Genomic DNA, 23,224 nt, shown 5'->3' with positions numbered 1-23,224 from the left:
CTGCATTCCATAGGCATTTGTTGAAAGCACCCAGTTGTAGTCTCCCTCATTACGGTCATGGGTAGCGTTTTTTTGGTAATGTTTTGATTGACGCCCGTAGAGGCAAGTACACCTCTTCAGATGAATATACTGCGTTCTTTTGCAATCCTTGAATTTCGTTTTTGGAAAAAATTGTTTTGATAGTTTGAACCAGGTCTTACTTTATCATTTCTTTTTGATGCTTTTTGTCTCACCACGCTTGTAATGGTTTATTCGGGTTTTTTTTGGGGCCTCAACTAATCTAAGCAGCTTTGGTAGTTGGTTTTTTAAAAATTTATTTCACTGCTACTTTCACCTCTAAGTACCTTTTATTAGCTGAAAATGTTGGTATCTGATTCTCCTTTACGCATCATTGAACATCATATTCATATGTTAACCCGGCTTGTCACTCACTTTTTTACCATTCATGGAATTATTTTTTGGCTAAAAATATTGCTAGATTTGTGCTGATGATTTGAACCCAGTCGCATCACTTTGCCATAAGATATTCTTGGTCATTTTGTTCCAGCGCGGTTCTTATCGTATTTTTACGGGTAGTATGCCCTACCTTTTAGTACTAACGTGGAGTAAAACAATCATACGTGACCTTAAGTTGGTTTCTAGCTGATAAATCCTTAGATCAGTATTGGTGCAAGGAAGGTGATTAAATGTTCTTTGCTATCTGTAAAAGGACCTCTCCGTACAGTACGATGGAACGGTTCGCGACTCTGGTGGTTCGGTGATCCAGTTTCGCTACGGTGACGATGGCCTTGACGTCTGCCAATCGACTTTTCTGAAGCCTGAGGGCTTCCATTTCTTTGCAGAGAATGCAGAACTGCTGGCAGAGCGTTGGCGTTGCCCCTTAGATCCTGAGCTCTACCGCAAACTGACCGAGCAAAATCCCCTCTCTCCGGAACTTGCTCGAAAGGTAGATGAAGTGGCCGTCAAACGACTCACTGTGAGTATCCTTTAACGAATTTTCATGTTGGAACTCTCTGCTGGAACTACTATGATGCTTTAAATTTTAAAGCGCCTTTAACACTTGTGTAATTTACGGGATGCGATTAGTTAAGTTACTCCTTTGACTTTGGCTTCACCTTGTTGTGGCTGCGTTTAAATGTGGTTCGATAGTTGTTCTATTATTTTTAACAAATTCGCTTTCTCGAGTGTTTTAGTTTGAAAACAGTATATAACTGGATTCCTTAATTGACATGAATTGGTGAAAATTTGGCTTCCTGAAAGGGAAACGACTCCACAATTTAGGCCGATCACTCTTTTGGGAGGGGGTTTTTCATCACTGCTCATCACGCAATTGCACGATGGCTGCTAATGTTCTCACCGCCAATCTGTTATCTACCATTTACTATTGTTCCCTCCAGCGTTATTTACTACCAAACCATGAACTCTTTTCTAACAAGCACTCGATTTACATTTTCATCGGGTACAAGTTACAATTAGTATGGTGGTTATGATAGTCATCTTGTATTCCATCGCGTAATCGAAGCTCGCATTTTAGATGCAAGGTATTAACGAGAGGCCTTTCCTTTTCATTGCAAAGCGGACTTCCTTTTGTAGATCTTACAGACATCGCTTAGCGCCAAGAAGTTGGCCCACTTAAAGAAGCGCAGGGATCGTGCTCAGCGAAAACTCACCGAAACTGCATCTTTGAGCACTCTTTCGGAACCTCCCTGTACTATGGCGGCGGATCTACGAACCATTGTCACAGCCAAAATTACACAGGGACAGGCAAGTCTTTAAGCGACACCGATATTTTTCACTTGCTTGTTATATTGCTATTGTGTGCTCATTGCAAACAATTGTTTTATCATGGCAATTTTAGTGAGCTCAACAGTGCAGTGTATATGGCCATTGGAGACGACTAGATTAATTCAATTTCAGTTTTGCGTTTGGCGCAGAAAAAGATGTTCCACACCATCCTAAGTTTTAACTGTCATTCTACCATGAGGTGCGGTTTGCGTGGATGCTCCCTCACTCACTTTGATTTGCAGAAATCTCACGAGCGCACTTTCTGTAGGTTCCGCCTGGAGAGCCAGTGGGTCTATTAGCGGCCCAGTCAGTGGGTGAGCCCTCTACCCAGATGACGCTAAATACCTTCCACTTTGCTGGTCGTGGTGAAATGAACGTCACTCTGGGCATTCCTCGCCTTCGGGAGGTGCTGATGTCCGGTTCTGCGGTTATCGCCACACCCTGCATGGAGGTGCCTATTCTACCCACTTCCGGGGCCAAATCCAGGGCTGAGCACATTGCCCGTGAGATGTACAGGTTGCGTCTTGCTGAGGTGAGCTATCCGTCTAGGCTTGCTAGCCCTTAGGCCCATGTGCGAGCGTTTTTTTACATCAATGGTAGTCATTCATAAGTTTGGGTGGTTTCCTATCACAGAGGGCTCTTTGTTTTAACTTCCCCACCTTACTGCCGTAGTATTTCATTCATTCATCCCGATATGCCTCATTACGTCTTCGGGGATGGCCTGGAGCTTTATATTTCTCATTTCAATTGGTTTGATCACTAATTTCTTGCATACTTCCACAGAGATTGTCATCTTTGAATTGGTTCATATCTTGTAAATTCGAGGATTGAATTTTCTGCATTGTAAATGGAATAAGTAGCGTTGAATATATTAGCTCGTTTGTGACACAATCGGTAAATCACCATTTATGCATTATTGATGCGTTTGCAGGTTATCAAATTGCCCCTCAGCATGGAGGTTGACTACTCGTCGGACTCATGTTCGCTCACTTTTAATCTTCTGCCTCCCTCGTCATACCAGTCGCGCACTAATGTCGGTGCCCGTCGCATCATTCACTTTTTTGAGCGCGTTCTCTTCGTCGACTTGAGCAAACGCCTGACGCAAGAGCTCAAAGATCAATGCAAATCAAGGTGCGCCTCGCTTTAATTTTGAATTCGGTGTAGGGATAGTGGAGATCACTGCTTTAATAACTTCCTTCAAATGTGAGCTTTTCACTGCTCGTTTTTAATGGGAATGGTTTACCTCCCCAGATGGGCTGTTTGTGGTGGTGTGGCTCCATGTCCCATGCATATTCACTTTTTTTTTGCTACTTGAAGTCTCTTCAAGTTGTTCCGCGGACTTCTTAAATATATCACTTGGCTGACTAGTCTCTTGCAAAGCAGGTTGACTGCATGATGTATCCAGATCATTTGTTAGGAAATTAGTTTTATTCACAGGGAGGCGCCTAGAAGTGTCTCTGAATTGCTACTTCTTATTCACCGTAGCGGCGTTGAATTAATGCAACGCAGCGTAATTTTATTATAAACTTTCATCTGTAAGGTAGTCAGATAAGTCCGCAAGGTTTTTATAAATAACATTAGCCTTCAGCGAGAAGCTTTGATAAATACTTTATTTCTTAAAGTAGTCGTTATTGACAAGTTAAGATCCGTTTTCATTTCTCAGGGCAATACAGGCTTGCGAATCCCACATTCCCAAGGCGTTTTCTCTCTAGAAGCAAAAAACCACCCCTGGCCATCCACGTTTTAATTACACTTTTAATCCCCAAATCTATTTTACTTTGTACGTAATTGTCTAATGCCAGTGCAGAGAAAATAGAACCATCACTTGAAGAAATGGCAACAGAATGCGGCGAGTAATGACGAGGCAGTGCTTTTCTACCTCCTTTCGTCCTAACAGTGTAACTTCCACGGATAGTTTTGCGGCATAAGGTCCTGCGTCGACTTGTGGGAATGGGGACTTTTTCCAACTGATTGGCTGGTCCTGGGCTGTTTCTCAATAGGAAGGTTTTATTGCACACCCGCGAGTTGCAGCGGGTAGTTTCACCAAAGTGAATCTCAATTGTGATTGTTCGACCCTTAGCAAGGCATACATACGCACACAAAGCAGTGTTGTGGGAGTAAGATGGGGTTTACCTTAGAAGTTTGAAGATAACCGACGCTATGTCCGCGCCTCCAACAAGCATTGAGATAAGGGCGCAAAAGGCATTTCTCATCACGGGCCAATCAGCCAGTAATTTATAGTGCCCGGCGAGTTTTATAATGTGTGTGAAAGGGGTGAGGGACAAGTTGACTTTTTGAAAACTTGTTGTCATGTGTTAGTAGATGAGAGTGAGACTTGCTGCCTTAGCAGCTTCCACAACTTCCCGCTTGCAATCGATGCAGATATAGACGAATTCTTTCGTCAGCATAACCCTAAACATTATTTTCAGTTACTTCTTTGGCTAGTTATTTTTAAATTATTTTTATTGATGGCTACATTTAAGTCCCCACTGATGTAGCGAATAGAGGATCTTCCTAAGTATGGTGCACGTAACTTGGACTGATTCAAATCCTATTGTTTGTTTGAACTAGTACCGGGCAATTCGTTCTGCTACCACGCCGCACCGCCTCCAGATGCCATACAACAAGCCTGACTAGAAGCCTTTACAGCTTTGGAAATTAGTTTCATGCATGCACATAAACCACTTCACCTTTTTTGCACTGTTTTTCTTTCCTACTAGAGAGTTGCGGTTTTTTCTCCAAATATGGTTTAATCCTAATTATTTATGGAATAATATTGCAAAATTATTTTGAATCAAGTATCATTGCATCTGATCTTTGGTATTACGATTACGATTATTTTGACCATGCAATGGAGGCTTCCGGCCATCCTTGGGATTAGTGGTGTAATTCTATATGAACTATGATATTTGTGCCCTTGTGGGCTTCTTGAAAGTCTGTCTAAATTAGTAAATTTCTCATCAGATATTCATGCGACCATCCAAGGTGGCCATAAAGCTTCGTAAATTTGCAGTAGTTTTGACTTCGAAAGCACGTAGTAAAAATATTAATTTTGTGCCTGTATCCATTCAGCGAGATTGCAACATTTAACCTGAAGGCGTTGGCACGTCAGCAACAGCAACAGGCAGAGGGAATGGATGGAGGCGACGCGAACGATGAACGTCGGACAACAGGTCGCGATGAGTGGGGTGAGGACGACGGAGCGGAGGTAAGCATGCTTCCATCTTCTAGTACTCCGTTTCTGGTGTCGTGAGATGCACTTAGAAAGTGGCCCGTCTTCTGATATGGCGAGTATATCACGAGGCGTGATTCATTTGAAAAAGAAGTAGAAGTTAATTTGGGCTTCTATAAGAATTCAACGGTTTTCTGTATAAAATTTAACGTTGGGTTTTTTGGGGTTTTGGATTTTGCAAGTTACTTAAGGATAAAAAAACCACGAAATTATATCCCACTACTTGTCCATTTTAGCGAAAGTTGCGAAAAGGTACTAAAAGATTTTATGGTTAACATTTGGACCTTTGTCCATTTCCCAAAAAATGACAACTTAAGTATTACACCATTAAAAAACATCTGTCTGCCCTTTTGAAATCGCAGCTTGAAACATAGGATAACTTTGCGTTGTTACCCATATGTTACTGCAGTAAATTAGTCTCGTTAGCTTAAACCCATGGAATCCGCCAGAAAATACCTCAGGTAGGGAGCCGCGTTTATTCGATCCAGCGTTGTTTTGCGGTTCTGACTGTGCAGAGGTTAAAGACAAGCGGAAAACTTGCAGCCAGCTGGGCAACCAATCTCATAAGGAACAAAGGGAAATATCAGAATCGGCGGGCCGAGTGCCGTTCAGTAACTCAAGATGGTACCATTGCCGACTATGAGTGCCGTCCAGTTATGGAGAGGGCAATGATCCATACAAGTCACAGAGGTTGAGAAGGGGCACAATAACGTAAAAATGGGCAACAATTAATACTAGTAATTTATGCTAGCCAAATTATAATATGTTTGGAGGTAATTACCTTTTTATTGTTTGTGTTCTATCATCACCATATTATGCATTTTTAATCACAAAATACTTGCTTGAAATCACCTCATAAGACAATATTATCAAAGTTTTTCTTGCAAAATTGGCCAAGAAATCTTCATTGTGTTTCTTTTCTTATTTCATCGGTCTCAATTATCTTTTGAAAAAAGTACAAGTAGGTTCCGTAATTGCTGTTTTAGAATTTAAAATATTCAGTAGTTTTGTAATCTACTACTGCTTCTGATACACCGTTCATTAATACACAATTGTACTTTAAGCCACAAGGGCAGAAACCATAGTCTTACTCCAATTCCCTCCTCCACAGGCAGTGCGCAGACGTCGACTTGAAGCCGAGGACGAGACTGGAGGAGAGAGAGCCGCAGAGGGTGGTGTAAACGCAGGCTGCGAGGCAATTGATGAGGACGACGATGAGGTGGCGGAGCTTCGTGAAATCGGTGTCGATTTGGAGGCAGCTGCAGCCGCATCGGAGGACCAAGAGGCCGCCGGTGGTGATGACGAGATAGACTCATGGCAGGATGTTGCTGGACCCTCCACCTCCAATGCTGCTGCCGAACCGTGCCCTGAGAGGTCCACTTCCGTTTCCAAACCAGTCACTGAGATCGGCGGCGCAGAGGTGGTCGAATTGGAACGCGGTGAGGAAGACGATGAAGACCATGGCGAAGAACTTGTGCTCGACAGAGATGTGGTCGAGGTGACGCAGAGCTCTGCAAAGGGCATGGACTCAAGACGAATCAATGTGAGTGGAGGACCAAACATTTCCACATTTATGTTTTCATGATCCTGGCTACCCCAAGATGATTTGGCTAGTTTAACTTACTATATAGCTTCTTATTACCGGCTAATACTATTTAGCTTTCTCCTTCCACAAAGGCCTGGTAATGAACTCTTATTCTTTTCCTCTTTTAGTTTGTAATGAGTCTACATCATCGCTTCACTGACTACGCTTACGATACTAGTGAGACTCCGTCATGGGTGAAATTGACCATATCTGTATGTTTAACCGGTTCTTAATTTTCACTATTTTCCGATATGGCTTGCTTGATTAGACTTTTCACGTTGTTCCTTTGGTGCATTAGTAGATCGTTGTAGCTTCCGCCAGCCACTTTTGTAGGCTTAGTTGTTCTGTATCATCCTATGGCTTATGAACGGCGGAACTGTTATTTGACGTACATCACCTGCTGTGTTGGGCAGTTTTTCTGTGCAAGTTCATCATTTGCTAACCAAAATTTTAGCTTTTTGGAGAATCTGAGTGACTTTTTTCCGAAGGTGACATTATTTTCAGTGCGTTTTTAAGGTTTTCTCATTCTTTCAGATGTTTGATCCCAAAGACGGTCGTATCTCAATTGATTTACGCACTCTGGTACAACGCATTATCTCAAAGAGTGTGGTCTCCTTTGTTCCAAATATTCGAAAAGCTTTCATTGATAAAACTGATCCTAAGGAGTGGATTCTGCGTGTTGAAGGTGAAAATATTAAGGTATGCACTTGAATGCCTTTTGTCTGTCAATAACGGCTACTGTGGATCTCTTTTTGATCCTACCGGTATTAGAACGCATCGAAAACACTTTCAATTAAAGACGGCAAATATTTCATCTTCAATAACTTAACGTTTCCTCTCAATGCTTCACAAGTAGAATGTTCATCTTAAACTTGTCTTTTTTAGAAGCACCTCTTTGATCGTTAGTCTAAGCTGTTTGTACATCATGCATCTCCTCAGATTTCATGATTGCACCGTGTGCGCTTATTATTGGTTATTTTTCTATCATACCCACTTTTTTAATTTTGTATTGTCGAATTTGTTGTCTCCGCGGATGGTGGTGCATTAGAAGCTTTACTTCTTCCCCAAGCACTCAAATTTAGCGTCGAGCTGAAATTGCTGAGCTAATCTTTTTTAAGGGATTAAAAACTGTTTCATTTCTCCTTCACTATGACTTTTACTGCACTAGCCTTCAGTTTTGAAATGGTCTTGTTTGACTTCATAGTTCTACTGGTTTCTTCATTGGCTTTTGGTTGTGAAGTATTTCGCTCAACGGATTGGCTTAATTAGCTAGCGTTTCCTAACGATGCTTGTTCTTCGCTATTATTTTTGTTTGTGAGGCGATCCAGCCAATCGTTTTGCTAAAAAAAATTTTCACTGCTTTTATTGCGTCCGTTACGGTAATCGCTTTGTTGGCGAGTCTAAAAGTTCCCCTCACACTGCGCGACCAGTGGCTCCGCGCTTTGTTTTCACTCAAAAAAATGCGACCAAAGTTTAGCATTAGTGTGTCTTTTCTTCTTCAGACAAATAATGAGCAAATGGAGGAAATTCTTCCGGTAGTGTACTTTTATTCCCTTCGTGAAAAAACACATTAAAATACATCGAAATATTCATGAGAGTTAGCATTTTTGCGTGCAACTTTAGCAATGCACTCCTGTAAGATAATGAGCCGGCTACGAGTCCTTTCCGATGAAAATTTTGACTTTTCACATTATGTAATTTTATCTCTCCTATGTTGTCCTCAATGTTTACAATTATATTGCTCAGTATTCCAAAGTCTTGTCGTCTTCTACCCTATGCTGCAACGCATCATTCATATTCGGAAAATTTTGGCCTTTTAAATTTGTCAAGACTCTTAATAGCTAAATTGTTTGGATTTTAAGTTTGATCACTTGTGCTAGTTTAAAAGATTAATATAATTGGAATTTTATTTCCACTTATTACTTTTATCGCCGCCATGAAAACCTCAAGAACAGTAAGCTTTAGATTAACGTGTCATTTTCCTTGATCGCTTGAATTAGTATAAATGAGCACTATTGTTAATAATAATGAAAATGTTTTGCTGTGCAAATACACGTTAAGATAGTTTTCGACAATATCCTTCCTTTAAGTTGCTTGTTCTTTTTTCAATGCAAATTTCGGCGTCTAAAAATTTGTACTGTATACCTAATATCCTGACTGGTACTGCTGGTTCCTTCTGAAAATAGCTGAAGGATTTGGCTTCAATGAATGCAACTCATCGTAGGCAAATAGCAGCATAACATATTTCCATTTAGGTGCTCTATCGCTATGGTGATGTGTTCGATCTCAGTCGACTCTACACCAACCACGTACCAGCGATGCAAGCTCACTTTGGTATCGAGGCGGCTCGGGCCTCTCTGCAGCGCGAAATCTCCAGTGTGTTCAGTCACTACGGCATCAGTGTGAACTCGCGTCATCTTGGGCTGGTGGCAGACTACCTCACCAAAACCGGTGCTTATCGCGCCTTTAATCGACGTACTATGGACTTCCACCCCTCGCCTATGCAACGCATCACTTTTGAAACCGCCACCAATGTGCTCAAATCGGTCATTCAAGAAAGTAGGCATTGCTCACAACTATATATCAGTTTTCAACCAGGGGGTAATTCAATGGTCTGAAGGCACTAATGTCCAGGCTTTGATGCGATTTTGTTTAGTCAGGAATTCACGCCTGAGTCACCTCTACATCGCAGCTATGATACTAAATATTTTAATCCTAGAACACACAAAAGCCTTTTATGGGTACCATTTGTTTAGGCAAACAAAAATCATCTTTTGGGCAATTTTTTAAATTAAATATAATTTTCTTTTTGTCTGGCATTCCGTGCAACGTTGAGGATGGTGTCATAAAAAATGAAACTATCGTCGGGGGCTCCTCTGCAAACAATGGTCGCGACGATAGATCATAATGTACTAAAACAATTACTTGGACGAGTATTCTCGAAAAGATACCCATAACCAGAACTTATGAAACCAATTGCCTGTGGAAAACAATCAACCTGGTGTTTTCGGTTGATTGCTCTTCTATATTGACGCACCTTCTTGGGTACTGAGGCTTTGCCAAGTAACTGAATCGAGCCCATCACAGCCTGCCTTCATTTGATTCCTATTAAAAATCTTGTAGACACAGGAGTTTAGATTCTGTTTACATAAATATGACATTTATATTAAGCACGAAATCGTAAGGTCTCTGTAACTACGTACATCTTTTCAAAATGTGCGTTTTACGATTTTAGATTTGGTTGAAAACACCGTTTCGCCGTCCGCCAGCCTCACCGCTGGTCAGCTTACACGCGGTTACGGAACTACTTGCTTTGACCTCTTATCCCAGCTGTCAATTTAGCCCGACCGAAGATGTACTTGCGAAGATGTGGTAGATTTGATTGTGTAAAGCACGGAAATGGATTTTTTTACACTTCTTAAGGAGGTGGAGGGACACGTACATTAAAATAGCAACTATCGAGGGCACACGTTTTTAAAAAAATGATTTTAATTTCACCCCTATCTTAAATCTGTAATGACGAGATAAAGTTGAATTTGTTAATAACACTTGCAAATGTCCAACACTCATTATAAACATCTTCGGATAGTGGGCCTTAGGAATGGCACGTTTAAGGTGGCCTAGTAAGAAATGTTTATCCGGGGCCTAAATTTGGGGATAAGTGAACAGGTGACTCATAACTCAAGCTTCTGTAAACACCCTGCAAGAGGCCGTCATTCGGAGTTGCCATCTTTGCAGTTGTTTCTGCATCTAGATTGTGCGCTTACATTGCTTCTGCTATCAGTGACTGGGAGGAATTACTCCATTTCAGTGAGCATCCATCTGGGGTTTCCCGTCTGTGCTTTCTAAATTTGAATAGTTAGATCGGGTGATGCTCCGAGGTGGTGCTTGCTTTAATTGGTGTGCATGGATTCTTCGATCTCTTGCTTACACTCTCAATTTAGCAGGGTGCTTTGCAGTCGTATCTGTGATCTTCATTCCTGTACACCGGTAACAAACCTTTTTTTCGCCTGGCTCATCATGTGGGGAAAGTATTGTCAAGTAAAACGTCGTCGGTCAGGTCTATAGATAACGTTCTTCGTTACCTTTTGCTATAAAGTGGTATTTTCTCTGGGCGGTGTTGCAATCAAAGGAATAGGTAGTCTGGGTGTAAGGATTAATTTAATAGGGAATGAATGGTTGACGTCGTGGGGCGCTTTTCGTACCCTGTGTTCATGGACACTCAGTTTGAGGTGTTAAGAGGTTGGGTGCTAATAACTCCCAAAATGCAATCAATTGCCCTTCTAGAATAGCTTTTACAACCATTAGTGTCACCAAAACCGTTAACCGCTTTGTCATAATGCTATCGAGCGGTTACTATTGCAATATTTATTTTTCAGTCTTGAGCAGTCTCTGGAGGAATCACACAGCCGTATAATATGCTGTGAATGTGCGGGTATTCTGATTTCAAATTTGCCGTAACGATATAGGAGGCATAGTGCAAAAAGGAAATAGGAGCTTTATTTGGTGCAAATACTCATATGATGGGCCCCGCGACGAAGGCTGCGAAACCTGCCTCGACGATCCAAAGTAATTGGTAGTATCACTCCCTTTGAGCATGCGAAAAGGGATCTTGCCAATGTGATTCAGCAAGGATGCGTTAATTTGAAATTATAGCATAATATATCGAATTCGCACTTTAACACTCGCATTAGAGTTGAAAACAAACACACTGTAACTCCTCGTGACCACAAACACTACCACGAGGAAAGAGTTGTCCAATTTTAGCTGCTTCATATAGGTACGCTCGTCAGACAGAGACTTATTGCGTACATACATCTTAAAGCAGCACGATTTTCCTAGCGTATAGGGAGAGAACCTAAAGGCCTACTCCCCTGTATAAAACGAAAAAAAGTAGTAACATCATGTACTGAAATTCAAAGCGTTTACCGTAATCTGCTTTGGACTGCATTCCATAGGCATTTGTTGAAAGCACCCAGTTGTAGTCTCCCTCATTACGGTCATGGGTAGCGTTTTTTTGGTAATGTTTTGATTGACGCCCGTAGAGGCAAGTACACCTCTTCAGATGAATATACTGCGTTCTTTTGCAATCCTTGAATTTCGTTTTTGGAAAAAATTGTTTTGATAGTTTGAACCAGGTCTTACTTTATCATTTCTTTTTGATGCTTTTTGTCTCACCACGCTTGTAATGGTTTATTCGGGTTTTTTTTGGGGCCTCAACTAATCTAAGCAGCTTTGGTAGTTGGTTTTTTAAAAATTTATTTCACTGCTACTTTCACCTCTAAGTACCTTTTATTAGCTGAAAATGTTGGTATCTGATTCTCCTTTACGCATCATTGAACATCATATTCATATGTTAACCCGGCTTGTCACTCACTTTTTTACCATTCATGGAATTATTTTTTGGCTAAAAATATTGCTAGATTTGTGCTGATGATTTGAACCCAGTCGCATCACTTTGCCATAAGATATTCTTGGTCATTTTGTTCCAGCGCGGTTCTTATCGTATTTTTACGGGTAGTATGCCCTACCTTTTAGTACTAACGTGGAGTAAAACAATCATACGTGACCTTAAGTTGGTTTCTAGCTGATAAATCCTTAGATCAGTATTGGTGCAAGGAAGGTGATTAAATGTTCTTTGCTATCTGTAAAAGGACCTCTCCGTACAGTACGATGGAACGGTTCGCGACTCTGGTGGTTCGGTGATCCAGTTTCGCTACGGTGACGATGGCCTTGACGTCTGCCAATCGACTTTTCTGAAGCCTGAGGGCTTCCATTTCTTTGCAGAGAATGCAGAACTGCTGGCAGAGCGTTGGCGTTGCCCCTTAGATCCTGAGCTCTACCGCAAACTGACCGAGCAAAATCCCCTCTCTCCGGAACTTGCTCGAAAGGTAGATGAAGTGGCCGTCAAACGACTCACTGTGAGTATCCTTTAACGAATTTTCATGTTGGAACTCTCTGCTGGAACTACTATGATGCTTTAAATTTTAAAGCGCCTTTAACACTTGTGTAATTTACGGGATGCGATTAGTTAAGTTACTCCTTTGACTTTGGCTTCACCTTGTTGTGGCTGCGTTTAAATGTGGTTCGATAGTTGTTCTATTATTTTTAACAAATTCGCTTTCTCGAGTGTTTTAGTTTGAAAACAGTATATAACTGGATTCCTTAATTGACATGAATTGGTGAAAATTTGGCTTCCTGAAAGGGAAACGACTCCACAATTTAGGCCGATCACTCTTTTGGGAGGGGGTTTTTCATCACTGCTCATCACGCAATTGCACGATGGCTGCTAATGTTCTCACCGCCAATCTGTTATCTACCATTTACTATTGTTCCCTCCAGCGTTATTTACTACCAAACCATGAACTCTTTTCTAACAAGCACTCGATTTACATTTTCATCGGGTACAAGTTACAATTAGTATGGTGGTTATGATAGTCATCTTGTATTCCATCGCGTAATCGAAGCTCGCATTTTAGATGCAAGGTATTAACGAGAGGCCTTTCCTTTTCATTGCAAAGCGGACTTCCTTTTGTAGATCTTACAGACATCGCTTAGCGCCAAGAAGTTGGCCCACTTAAAGAAGCGCAGGGATCGTGCTCAGCGAAAACTCACCGAAACTGCATCTTTGAGCACTCTTTCGGAACCTCCCTGTACTATGGCGGCGGATCTACGAACCATTGTCACAGCCAAAATTACACAGGGACAGGCAAGTCTTTAAGCGACACCGATATTTTTCACTTGCTTGTTATATTGCTATTGTGTGCTCATTGCAAACAATTGTTTTATCATGGCAATTTTAGTGAGCTCAACAGTGCAGTGTATATGGCCATTGGAGACGACTAGATTAATTCAATTTCAGTTTTGCGTTTGGCGCAGAAAAAGATGTTCCACACCATCCTAAGTTTTAACTGTCATTCTACCATGAGGTGCGGTTTGCGTGGATGCTCCCTCACTCACTTTGATTTGCAGAAATCTCACGAGCGCACTTTCTGTAGGTTCCGCCTGGAGAGCCAGTGGGTCTATTAGCGGCCCAGTCAGTGGGTGAGCCCTCTACCCAGATGACGCTAAATACCTTCCACTTTGCTGGTCGTGGTGAAATGAACGTCACTCTGGGCATTCCTCGCCTTCGGGAGGTGCTGATGTCCGGTTCTGCGGTTATCGCCACACCCTGCATGGAGGTGCCTATTCTACCCACTTCCGGGGCCAAATCCAGGGCTGAGCACATTGCCCGTGAGATGTACAGGTTGCGTCTTGCTGAGGTGAGCTATCCGTCTAGGCTTGCTAGCCCTTAGGCCCATGTGCGAGCGTTTTTTTACATCAATGGTAGTCATTCATAAGTTTGGGTGGTTTCCTATCACAGAGGGCTCTTTGTTTTAACTTCCCCACCTTACTGCCGTAGTATTTCATTCATTCATCCCGATATGCCTCATTACGTCTTCGGGGATGGCCTGGAGCTTTATATTTCTCATTTCAATTGGTTTGATCACTAATTTCTTGCATACTTCCACAGAGATTGTCATCTTTGAATTGGTTCATATCTTGTAAATTCGAGGATTGAATTTTCTGCATTGTAAATGGAATAAGTAGCGTTGAATATATTAGCTCGTTTGTGACACAATCGGTAAATCACCATTTATGCATTATTGATGCGTTTGCAGGTTATCAAATTGCCCCTCAGCATGGAGGTTGACTACTCGTCGGACTCATGTTCGCTCACTTTTAATCTTCTGCCTCCCTCGTCATACCAGTCGCGCACTAATGTCGGTGCCCGTCGCATCATTCACTTTTTTGAGCGCGTTCTCTTCGTCGACTTGAGCAAACGCCTGACGCAAGAGCTCAAAGATCAATGCAAATCAAGGTGCGCCTCGCTTTAATTTTGAATTCGGTGTAGGGATAGTGGAGATCACTGCTTTAATAACTTCCTTCAAATGTGAGCTTTTCACTGCTCGTTTTTAATGGGAATGGTTTACCTCCCCAGATGGGCTGTTTGTGGTGGTGTGGCTCCATGTCCCATGCATATTCACTTTTTTTTTGCTACTTGAAGTCTCTTCAAGTTGTTCCGCGGACTTCTTAAATATATCACTTGGCTGACTAGTCTCTTGCAAAGCAGGTTGACTGCATGATGTATCCAGATCATTTGTTAGGAAATTAGTTTTATTCACAGGGAGGCGCCTAGAAGTGTCTCTGAATTGCTACTTCTTATTCACCGTAGCGGCGTTGAATTAATGCAACGCAGCGTAATTTTATTATAAACTTTCATCTGTAAGGTAGTCAGATAAGTCCGCAAGGTTTTTATAAATAACATTAGCCTTCAGCGAGAAGCTTTGATAAATACTTTATTTCTTAAAGTAGTCGTTATTGACAAGTTAAGATCCGTTTTCATTTCTCAGGGCAATACAGGCTTGCGAATCCCACATTCCCAAGGCGTTTTCTCTCTAGAAGCAAAAAACCACCCCTGGCCATCCACGTTTTAATTACACTTTTAATCCCCAAATCTATTTTACTTTGTACGTAATTGTCTAATGCCAGTGCAGAGAAAATAGAACCATCACTTGAAGAAATGGCAACAGAATGCGGCGAGTAATGACGAGGCAGTGCTTTTCTACCTCCTTTCGTCCTAACAGTGTAACTTCCACGGATAGTTTTGCGGCATAAGGTCCTGCGTCGACTTGTGGGAATGGGGACTTTTTCCAACTGATTGGCTGGTCCTGGGCTGTTTCTCAATAGGAAGGTTTTATTGCACACCCGCGAGTTGCAGCGGGTAGTTTCACCAAAGTGAATCTCAATTGTGATTGTTCGACCCTTAGCAAGGCATACATACGCACACAAAGCAGTGTTGTGGGAGTAAGATGGGGTTTACCTTAGAAGTTTGAAGATAACCGACGCTATGTCCGCGCCTCCAACAAGCATTGAGATAAGGGCGCAAAAGGCATTTCTCATCACGGGCCAATCAGCCAGTAATTTATAGTGCCCGGCGAGTTTTATAATGTGTGTGAAAGGGGTGAGGGACAAGTTGACTTTTTGAAAACTTGTTGTCATGTGTTAGTAGATGAGAGTGAGACTTGCTGCCTTAGCAGCTTCCACAACTTCCCGCTTGCAATCGATGCAGATATAGACGAATTCTTTCGTCAGCATAACCCTAAACATTATTTTCAGTTACTTCTTTGGCTAGTTATTTTTAAATTATTTTTATTGATGGCTACATTTAAGTCCCCACTGATGTAGCGAATAGAGGATCTTCCTAAGTATGGTGCACGTAACTTGGACTGATTCAAATCCTATTGTTTGTTTGAACTAGTACCGGGCAATTCGTTCTGCTACCACGCCGCACCGCCTCCAGATGCCATACAACAAGCCTGACTAGAAGCCTTTACAGCTTTGGAAATTAGTTTCATGCATGCACATAAACCACTTCACCTTTTTTGCACTGTTTTTCTTTCCTACTAGAGAGTTGCGGTTTTTTCTCCAAATATGGTTTAATCCTAATTATTTATGGAATAATATTGCAAAATTATTTTGAATCAAGTATCATTGCATCTGATCTTTGGTATTACGATTACGATTATTTTGACCATGCAATGGAGGCTTCCGGCCATCCTTGGGATTAGTGGTGTAATTCTATATGAACTATGATATTTGTGCCCTTGTGGGCTTCTTGAAAGTCTGTCTAAATTAGTAAATTTCTCATCAGATATTCATGCGACCATCCAAGGTGGCCATAAAGCTTCGTAAATTTGCAGTAGTTTTGACTTCGAAAGCACGTAGTAAAAATATTAATTTTGTGCCTGTATCCATTCAGCGAGATTGCAACATTTAACCTGAAGGCGTTGGCACGTCAGCAACAGCAACAGGCAGAGGGAATGGATGGAGGCGACGCGAACGATGAACGTCGGACAACAGGTCGCGATGAGTGGGGTGAGGACGACGGAGCGGAGGTAAGCATGCTTCCATCTTCTAGTACTCCGTTTCTGGTGTCGTGAGATGCACTTAGAAAGTGGCCCGTCTTCTGATATGGCGAGTATATCACGAGGCGTGATTCATTTGAAAAAGAAGTAGAAGTTAATTTGGGCTTCTATAAGAATTCAACGGTTTTCTGTATAAAATTTAACGTTGGGTTTTTTGGGGTTTTGGATTTTGCAAGTTACTTAAGGATAAAAAAACCACGAAATTATATCCCACTACTTGTCCATTTTAGCGAAAGTTGCGAAAAGGTACTAAAAGATTTTATGGTTAACATTTGGACCTTTGTCCATTTCCCAAAAAATGACAACTTAAGTATTACACCATTAAAAAACATCTGTCTGCCCTTTTGAAATCGCAGCTTGAAACATAGGATAACTTTGCGTTGTTACCCATATGTTACTGCAGTAAATTAGTCTCGTTAGCTTAAACCCATGGAATCCGCCAGAAAATACCTCAGGTAGGGAGCCGCGTTTATTCGATCCAGCGTTGTTTTGCGGTTCTGACTGTGCAGAGGTTAAAGACAAGCGGAAAACTTGCAGCCAGCTGGGCAACCAATCTCATAAGGAACAAAGGGAAATATCAGAATCGGCGGGCCGAGTGCCGTTCAGTAACTCAAGATGGTACCATTGCCGACTATGAGTGCCGTCCAGTTATGGAGAGGGCAATGATCCATACAAGTCACAGAGGTTGAGAAGGGGCACAATAACGTAAAAATGGGCAACAATTAATACTAGTAATTTATGCTAGCCAAATTATAATATGTTTGGAGGTAATTACCTTTTTATTGTTTGTGTTCTATCATCACCATATTATGCATTTTTAATCACAAAATACTTGCTTGAAATCACCTCATAAGACAATATTATCAAAGTTTTTCTTGCAAAATTGGCCAAGAAATCTTCATTGTGTTTCTTTTCTTATTTCATCGGTCTCAATTATCTTTTGAAAAAAGTACAAGTAGGTTCCGTAATTGCTGTTTTAGAATTTAAAATATTCAGTAGTTTTGTAATCTACTACTGCTTCTGATACACCGTTCATTAATACACAATTGTACTTTAAGCCACAAGGGCAGAAACCATAGTCTTACTCCAATTCCCTCCTCCACAGGCAGTGCGCAGACGTCGACTTGAAGCCGAGGACGAGACTGGAGGAGAGAGAGCCGCAGAGGGTGGTGTAAACGCAGGCTGCGAGGCAATTGATGAGGACGACGATGAGGTGGCGGAGCTTCGTGAAATCGGTGTCGATTTGGAGGCAGCTGCAGCCGCATCGGAGGACCAAGAGGCCGCCGGTGGTGATGACGAGATAGACTCATGGCAGGATGTTGCTGGACCCTCCACCTCCAATGCTGCTGCCGAACCGTGCCCTGAGAGGTCCACTTCCGTTTCCAAACCAGTCACTGAGATCGGCGGCGCAGAGGTGGTCGAATTGGAACGCGGTGAGGAAGACGATGAAGACCATGGCGAAGAACTTGTGCTCGACAGAGATGTGGTCGAGGTGACGCAGAGCTCTGCAAAGGGCATGGACTCAAGACGAATCAATGTGAGTGGAGGACCAAACATTTCCACATTTATGTTTTCATGATCCTGGCTACCCCAAGATGATTTGGCTAGTTTAACTTACTATATAGCTTCTTATTACCGGCTAATACTATTTAGCTTTCTCCTTCCACAAAGGCCTGGTAATGAACTCTTATTCTTTTCCTCTTTTAGTTTGTAATGAGTCTACATCATCGCTTCACTGACTACGCTTACGATACTAGTGAGACTCCGTCATGGGTGAAATTGACCATATCTGTATGTTTAACCGGTTCTTAATTTTCACTATTTTCCGATATGGCTTGCTTGATTAGACTTTTCACGTTGTTCCTTTGGTGCATTAGTAGATCGTTGTAGCTTCCGCCAGCCACTTTTGTAGGCTTAGTTGTTCTGTATCATCCTATGGCTTATGAACGGCGGAACTGTTATTTGACGTACATCACCTGCTGTGTTGGGCAGTTTTTCTGTGCAAGTTCATCATTTGCTAACCAAAATTTTAGCTTTTTGGAGAATCTGAGTGACTTTTTTCCGAAGGTGACATTATTTTCAGTGCGTTTTTAAGGTTTTCTCATTCTTTCAGATGTTTGATCCCAAAGACGGTCGTATCTCAATTGATTTACGCACTCTGGTACAACGCATTATCTCAAAGAGTGTGGTCTCCTTTGTTCCAAATATTCGAAAAGCTTTCATTGATAAAACTGATCCTAAGGAGTGGATTCTGCGTGTTGAAGGTGAAAATATTAAGGTATGCACTTGAATGCCTTTTGTCTGTCAATAACGGCTACTGTGGATCTCTTTTTGATCCTACCGGTATTAGAACGCATCGAAAACACTTTCAATTAAAGACGGCAAATATTTCATCTTCAATAACTTAACGTTTCCTCTCAATGCTTCACAAGTAGAATGTTCATCTTAAACTTGTCTTTTTTAGAAGCACCTCTTTGATCGTTAGTCTAAGCTGTTTGTACATCATGCATCTCCTCAGATTTCATGATTGCACCGTGTGCGCTTATTATTGGTTATTTTTCTATCATACCCACTTTTTTAATTTTGTATTGTCGAATTTGTTGTCTCCGCGGATGGTGGTGCATTAGAAGCTTTACTTCTTCCCCAAGCACTCAAATTTAGCGTCGAGCTGAAATTGCTGAGCTAATCTTTTTTAAGGGATTAAAAACTGTTTCATTTCTCCTTCACTATGACTTTTACTGCACTAGCCTTCAGTTTTGAAATGGTCTTGTTTGACTTCATAGTTCTACTGGTTTCTTCATTGGCTTTTGGTTGTGAAGTATTTCGCTCAACGGATTGGCTTAATTAGCTAGCGTTTCCTAACGATGCTTGTTCTTCGCTATTATTTTTGTTTGTGAGGCGATCCAGCCAATCGTTTTGCTAAAAAAAATTTTCACTGCTTTTATTGCGTCCGTTACGGTAATCGCTTTGTTGGCGAGTCTAAAAGTTCCCCTCACACTGCGCGACCAGTGGCTCCGCGCTTTGTTTTCACTCAAAAAAATGCGACCAAAGTTTAGCATTAGTGTGTCTTTTCTTCTTCAGACAAATAATGAGCAAATGGAGGAAATTCTTCCGGTAGTGTACTTTTATTCCCTTCGTGAAAAAACACATTAAAATACATCGAAATATTCATGAGAGTTAGCATTTTTGCGTGCAACTTTAGCAATGCACTCCTGTAAGATAATGAGCCGGCTACGAGTCCTTTCCGATGAAAATTTTGACTTTTCACATTATGTAATTTTATCTCTCCTATGTTGTCCTCAATGTTTACAATTATATTGCTCAGTATTCCAAAGTCTTGTCGTCTTCTACCCTATGCTGCAACGCATCATTCATATTCGGAAAATTTTGGCCTTTTAAATTTGTCAAGACTCTTAATAGCTAAATTGTTTGGATTTTAAGTTTGATCACTTGTGCTAGTTTAAAAGATTAATATAATTGGAATTTTATTTCCACTTATTACTTTTATCGCCGCCATGAAAACCTCAAGAACAGTAAGCTTTAGATTAACGTGTCATTTTCCTTGATCGCTTGAATTAGTATAAATGAGCACTATTGTTAATAATAATGAAAATGTTTTGCTGTGCAAATACACGTTAAGATAGTTTTCGACAATATCCTTCCTTTAAGTTGCTTGTTCTTTTTTCAATGCAAATTTCGGCGTCTAAAAATTTGTACTGTATACCTAATATCCTGACTGGTACTGCTGGTTCCTTCTGAAAATAGCTGAAGGATTTGGCTTCAATGAATGCAACTCATCGTAGGCAAATAGCAGCATAACATATTTCCATTTAGGTGCTCTATCGCTATGGTGATGTGTTCGATCTCAGTCGACTCTACACCAACCACGTACCAGCGATGCAAGCTCACTTTGGTATCGAGGCGGCTCGGGCCTCTCTGCAGCGCGAAATCTCCAGTGTGTTCAGTCACTACGGCATCAGTGTGAACTCGCGTCATCTTGGGCTGGTGGCAGACTACCTCACCAAAACCGGTGCTTATCGCGCCTTTAATCGACGTACTATGGACTTCCACCCCTCGCCTATGCAACGCATCACTTTTGAAACCGCCACCAATGTGCTCAAATCGGTCATTCAAGAAAGTAGGCATTGCTCACAACTATATATCAGTTTTCAACCAGGGGGTAATTCAATGGTCTGAAGGCACTAATGTCCAGGCTTTGATGCGATTTTGTTTAGTCAGGAATTCACGCCTGAGTCACCTCTACATCGCAGCTATGATACTAAATATTTTAATCCTAGAACACACAAAAGCCTTTTATGGGTACCATTTGTTTAGGCAAACAAAAATCATCTTTTGGGCAATTTTTTAAATTAAATATAATTTTCTTTTTGTCTGGCATTCCGTGCAACGTTGAGGATGGTGTCATAAAAAATGAAACTATCGTCGGGGGCTCCTCTGCAAACAATGGTCGCGACGATAGATCATAATGTACTAAAACAATTACTTGGACGAGTATTCTCGAAAAGATACCCATAACCAGAACTTATGAAACCAATTGCCTGTGGAAAACAATCAACCTGGTGTTTTCGGTTGATTGCTCTTCTATATTGACGCACCTTCTTGGGTACTGAGGCTTTGCCAAGTAACTGAATCGAGCCCATCACAGCCTGCCTTCATTTGATTCCTATTAAAAATCTTGTAGACACAGGAGTTTAGATTCTGTTTACATAAATATGACATTTATATTAAGCACGAAATCGTAAGGTCTCTGTAACTACGTACATCTTTTCAAAATGTGCGTTTTACGATTTTAGATTTGGTTGAAAACACCGTTTCGCCGTCCGCCAGCCTCACCGCTGGTCAGCTTACACGCGGTTACGGAACTACTTGCTTTGACCTCTTATCCCAGCTGTCAATTTAGCCCGACCGAAGATGTACTTGCGAAGATGTGGTAGATTTGATTGTGTAAAGCACGGAAATGGATTTTTTTACACTTCTTAAGGAGGTGGAGGGACACGTACATTAAAATAGCAACTATCGAGGGCACACGTTTTTAAAAAAATGATTTTAATTTCACCCCTATCTTAAATCTGTAATGACGAGATAAAGTTGAATTTGTTAATAACACTTGCAAATGTCCAACACTCATTATAAACATCTTCGGATAGTGGGCCTTAGGAATGGCACGTTTAAGGTGGCCTAGTAAGAAATGTTTATCCGGGGCCTAAATTTGGGGATAAGTGAACAGGTGACTCATAACTCAAGCTTCTGTAAACACCCTGCAAGAGGCCGTCATTCGGAGTTGCCATCTTTGCAGTTGTTTCTGCATCTAGATTGTGCGCTTACATTGCTTCTGCTATCAGTGACTGGGAGGAATTACTCCATTTCAGTGAGCATCCATCTGGGGTTTCCCGTCTGTGCTTTCTAAATTTGAATAGTTAGATCGGGTGATGCTCCGAGGTGGTGCTTGCTTTAATTGGTGTGCATGGATTCTTCGATCTCTTGCTTACACTCTCAATTTAGCAGGGTGCTTTGCAGTCGTATCTGTGATCTTCATTCCTGTACACCGGTAACAAACCTTTTTTTCGCCTGGCTCATCATGTGGGGAAAGTATTGTCAAGTAAAACGTCGTCGGTCAGGTCTATAGATAACGTTCTTCGTTACCTTTTGCTATAAAGTGGTATTTTCTCTGGGCGGTGTTGCAATCAAAGGAATAGGTAGTCTGGGTGTAAGGATTAATTTAATAGGGAATGAATGGTTGACGTCGTGGGGCGCTTTTCGTACCCTGTGTTCATGGACACTCAGTTTGAGGTGTTAAGAGGTTGGGTGCTAATAACTCCCAAAATGCAATCAATTGCCCTTCTAGAATAGCTTTTACAACCATTAGTGTCACCAAAACCGTTAACCGCTTTGTCATAATGCTATCGAGCGGTTACTATTGCAATATTTATTTTTCAGTCTTGAGCAGTCTCTGGAGGAATCACACAGCCGTATAATATGCTGTGAATGTGCGGGTATTCTGATTTCAAATTTGCCGTAACGATATAGGAGGCATAGTGCAAAAAGGAAATAGGAGCTTTATTTGGTGCAAATACTCATATGATGGGCCCCGCGACGAAGGCTGCGAAACCTGCCTCGACGATCCAAAGTAATTGGTAGTATCACTCCCTTTGAGCATGCGAAAAGGGATCTTGCCAATGTGATTCAGCAAGGATGCGTTAATTTGAAATTATAGCATAATATATCGAATTCGCACTTTAACACTCGCATTAGAGTTGAAAACAAACACACTGTAACTCCTCGTGACCACAAACACTACCACGAGGAAAGAGTTGTCCAATTTTAGCTGCTTCATATAGGTACGCTCGTCAGACAGAGACTTATTGCGTACATACATCTTAAAGCAGCACGATTTTCCTAGCGTATAGGGAGAGAACCTAAAGGCCTACTCCCCTGTATAAAACGAAAAAAAGTAGTAACATCATGTACTGAAATTCAAAGCGTTTACCGTAATCTGCTTTGGATATTATCGAGTTGAAGCAAAATACAATTGAAATGACCAATTTAATAAGGAGTAGACAAAACATAAAGTCCAATTTGTAGCCAACTCTGCTGCAAAAAAAACAAAATTCTTCAGGATATGGATAATATGGG

The 23,224-nt window shown here is 41.4% G+C and overlaps 2 protein-coding genes across 2 annotated transcripts in view; one reads left to right on the top strand and one right to left on the bottom strand. All coding sequences in view use genetic code 11, as the record gives it.

Annotated features, from left to right (window-relative positions):
- Window positions 1-57: 57 nt before the first annotated feature.
- On the top strand, window positions 58-21,491 carry EGR_03019 (DNA-directed RNA polymerase I subunit rpa1; the record flags this gene model as incomplete). The annotated part of the gene is made up of 20 exons (XM_024492268.1): window positions 58-75; window positions 710-976; window positions 1,594-1,737; window positions 2,054-2,317; window positions 2,717-2,916; window positions 4,858-4,993; window positions 6,129-6,560; window positions 6,731-6,814; window positions 7,137-7,301; window positions 8,858-9,148; window positions 12,257-12,523; window positions 13,141-13,284; window positions 13,601-13,864; window positions 14,264-14,463; window positions 16,405-16,540; window positions 17,676-18,107; window positions 18,278-18,361; window positions 18,684-18,848; window positions 20,405-20,708; window positions 21,385-21,491. 20 exons carry the CDS (start codon window positions 58-60, stop codon window positions 21,489-21,491), a joined length of 4,104 nt encoding a protein of 1,367 aa, XP_024353463.1.
- A 1,157-nt stretch (window positions 21,492-22,648) lies between these two features.
- The window catches only part of EGR_03018 (DNA-directed RNA polymerase I subunit RPA1), a gene marked incomplete at both ends in the record, with an annotated part of 7,994 nt that continues 7,418 nt past the window's right edge, over window positions 22,649-23,224 (bottom strand). The window contains one exon of the mRNA XM_024492267.1: window positions 22,649-22,738. Within this exon, the coding sequence (XP_024353462.1) occupies window positions 22,649-22,738 (90 nt within the window). The remainder of the gene's footprint in view (window positions 22,739-23,224) is intronic.

The sequence above is a fragment of the Echinococcus granulosus genome (genome assembly GCF_000524195.1).
Source record: "Echinococcus granulosus chromosome Unknown EG_S00014, whole genome shotgun sequence".
In the NCBI taxonomy this organism is placed as follows: Eukaryota; Metazoa; Platyhelminthes; class Cestoda; order Cyclophyllidea; family Taeniidae; genus Echinococcus; species Echinococcus granulosus.
The sequence above is the reverse complement of the archived record's forward strand: the minus strand, read 5'-3'. Positions and strand labels throughout refer to the sequence as shown.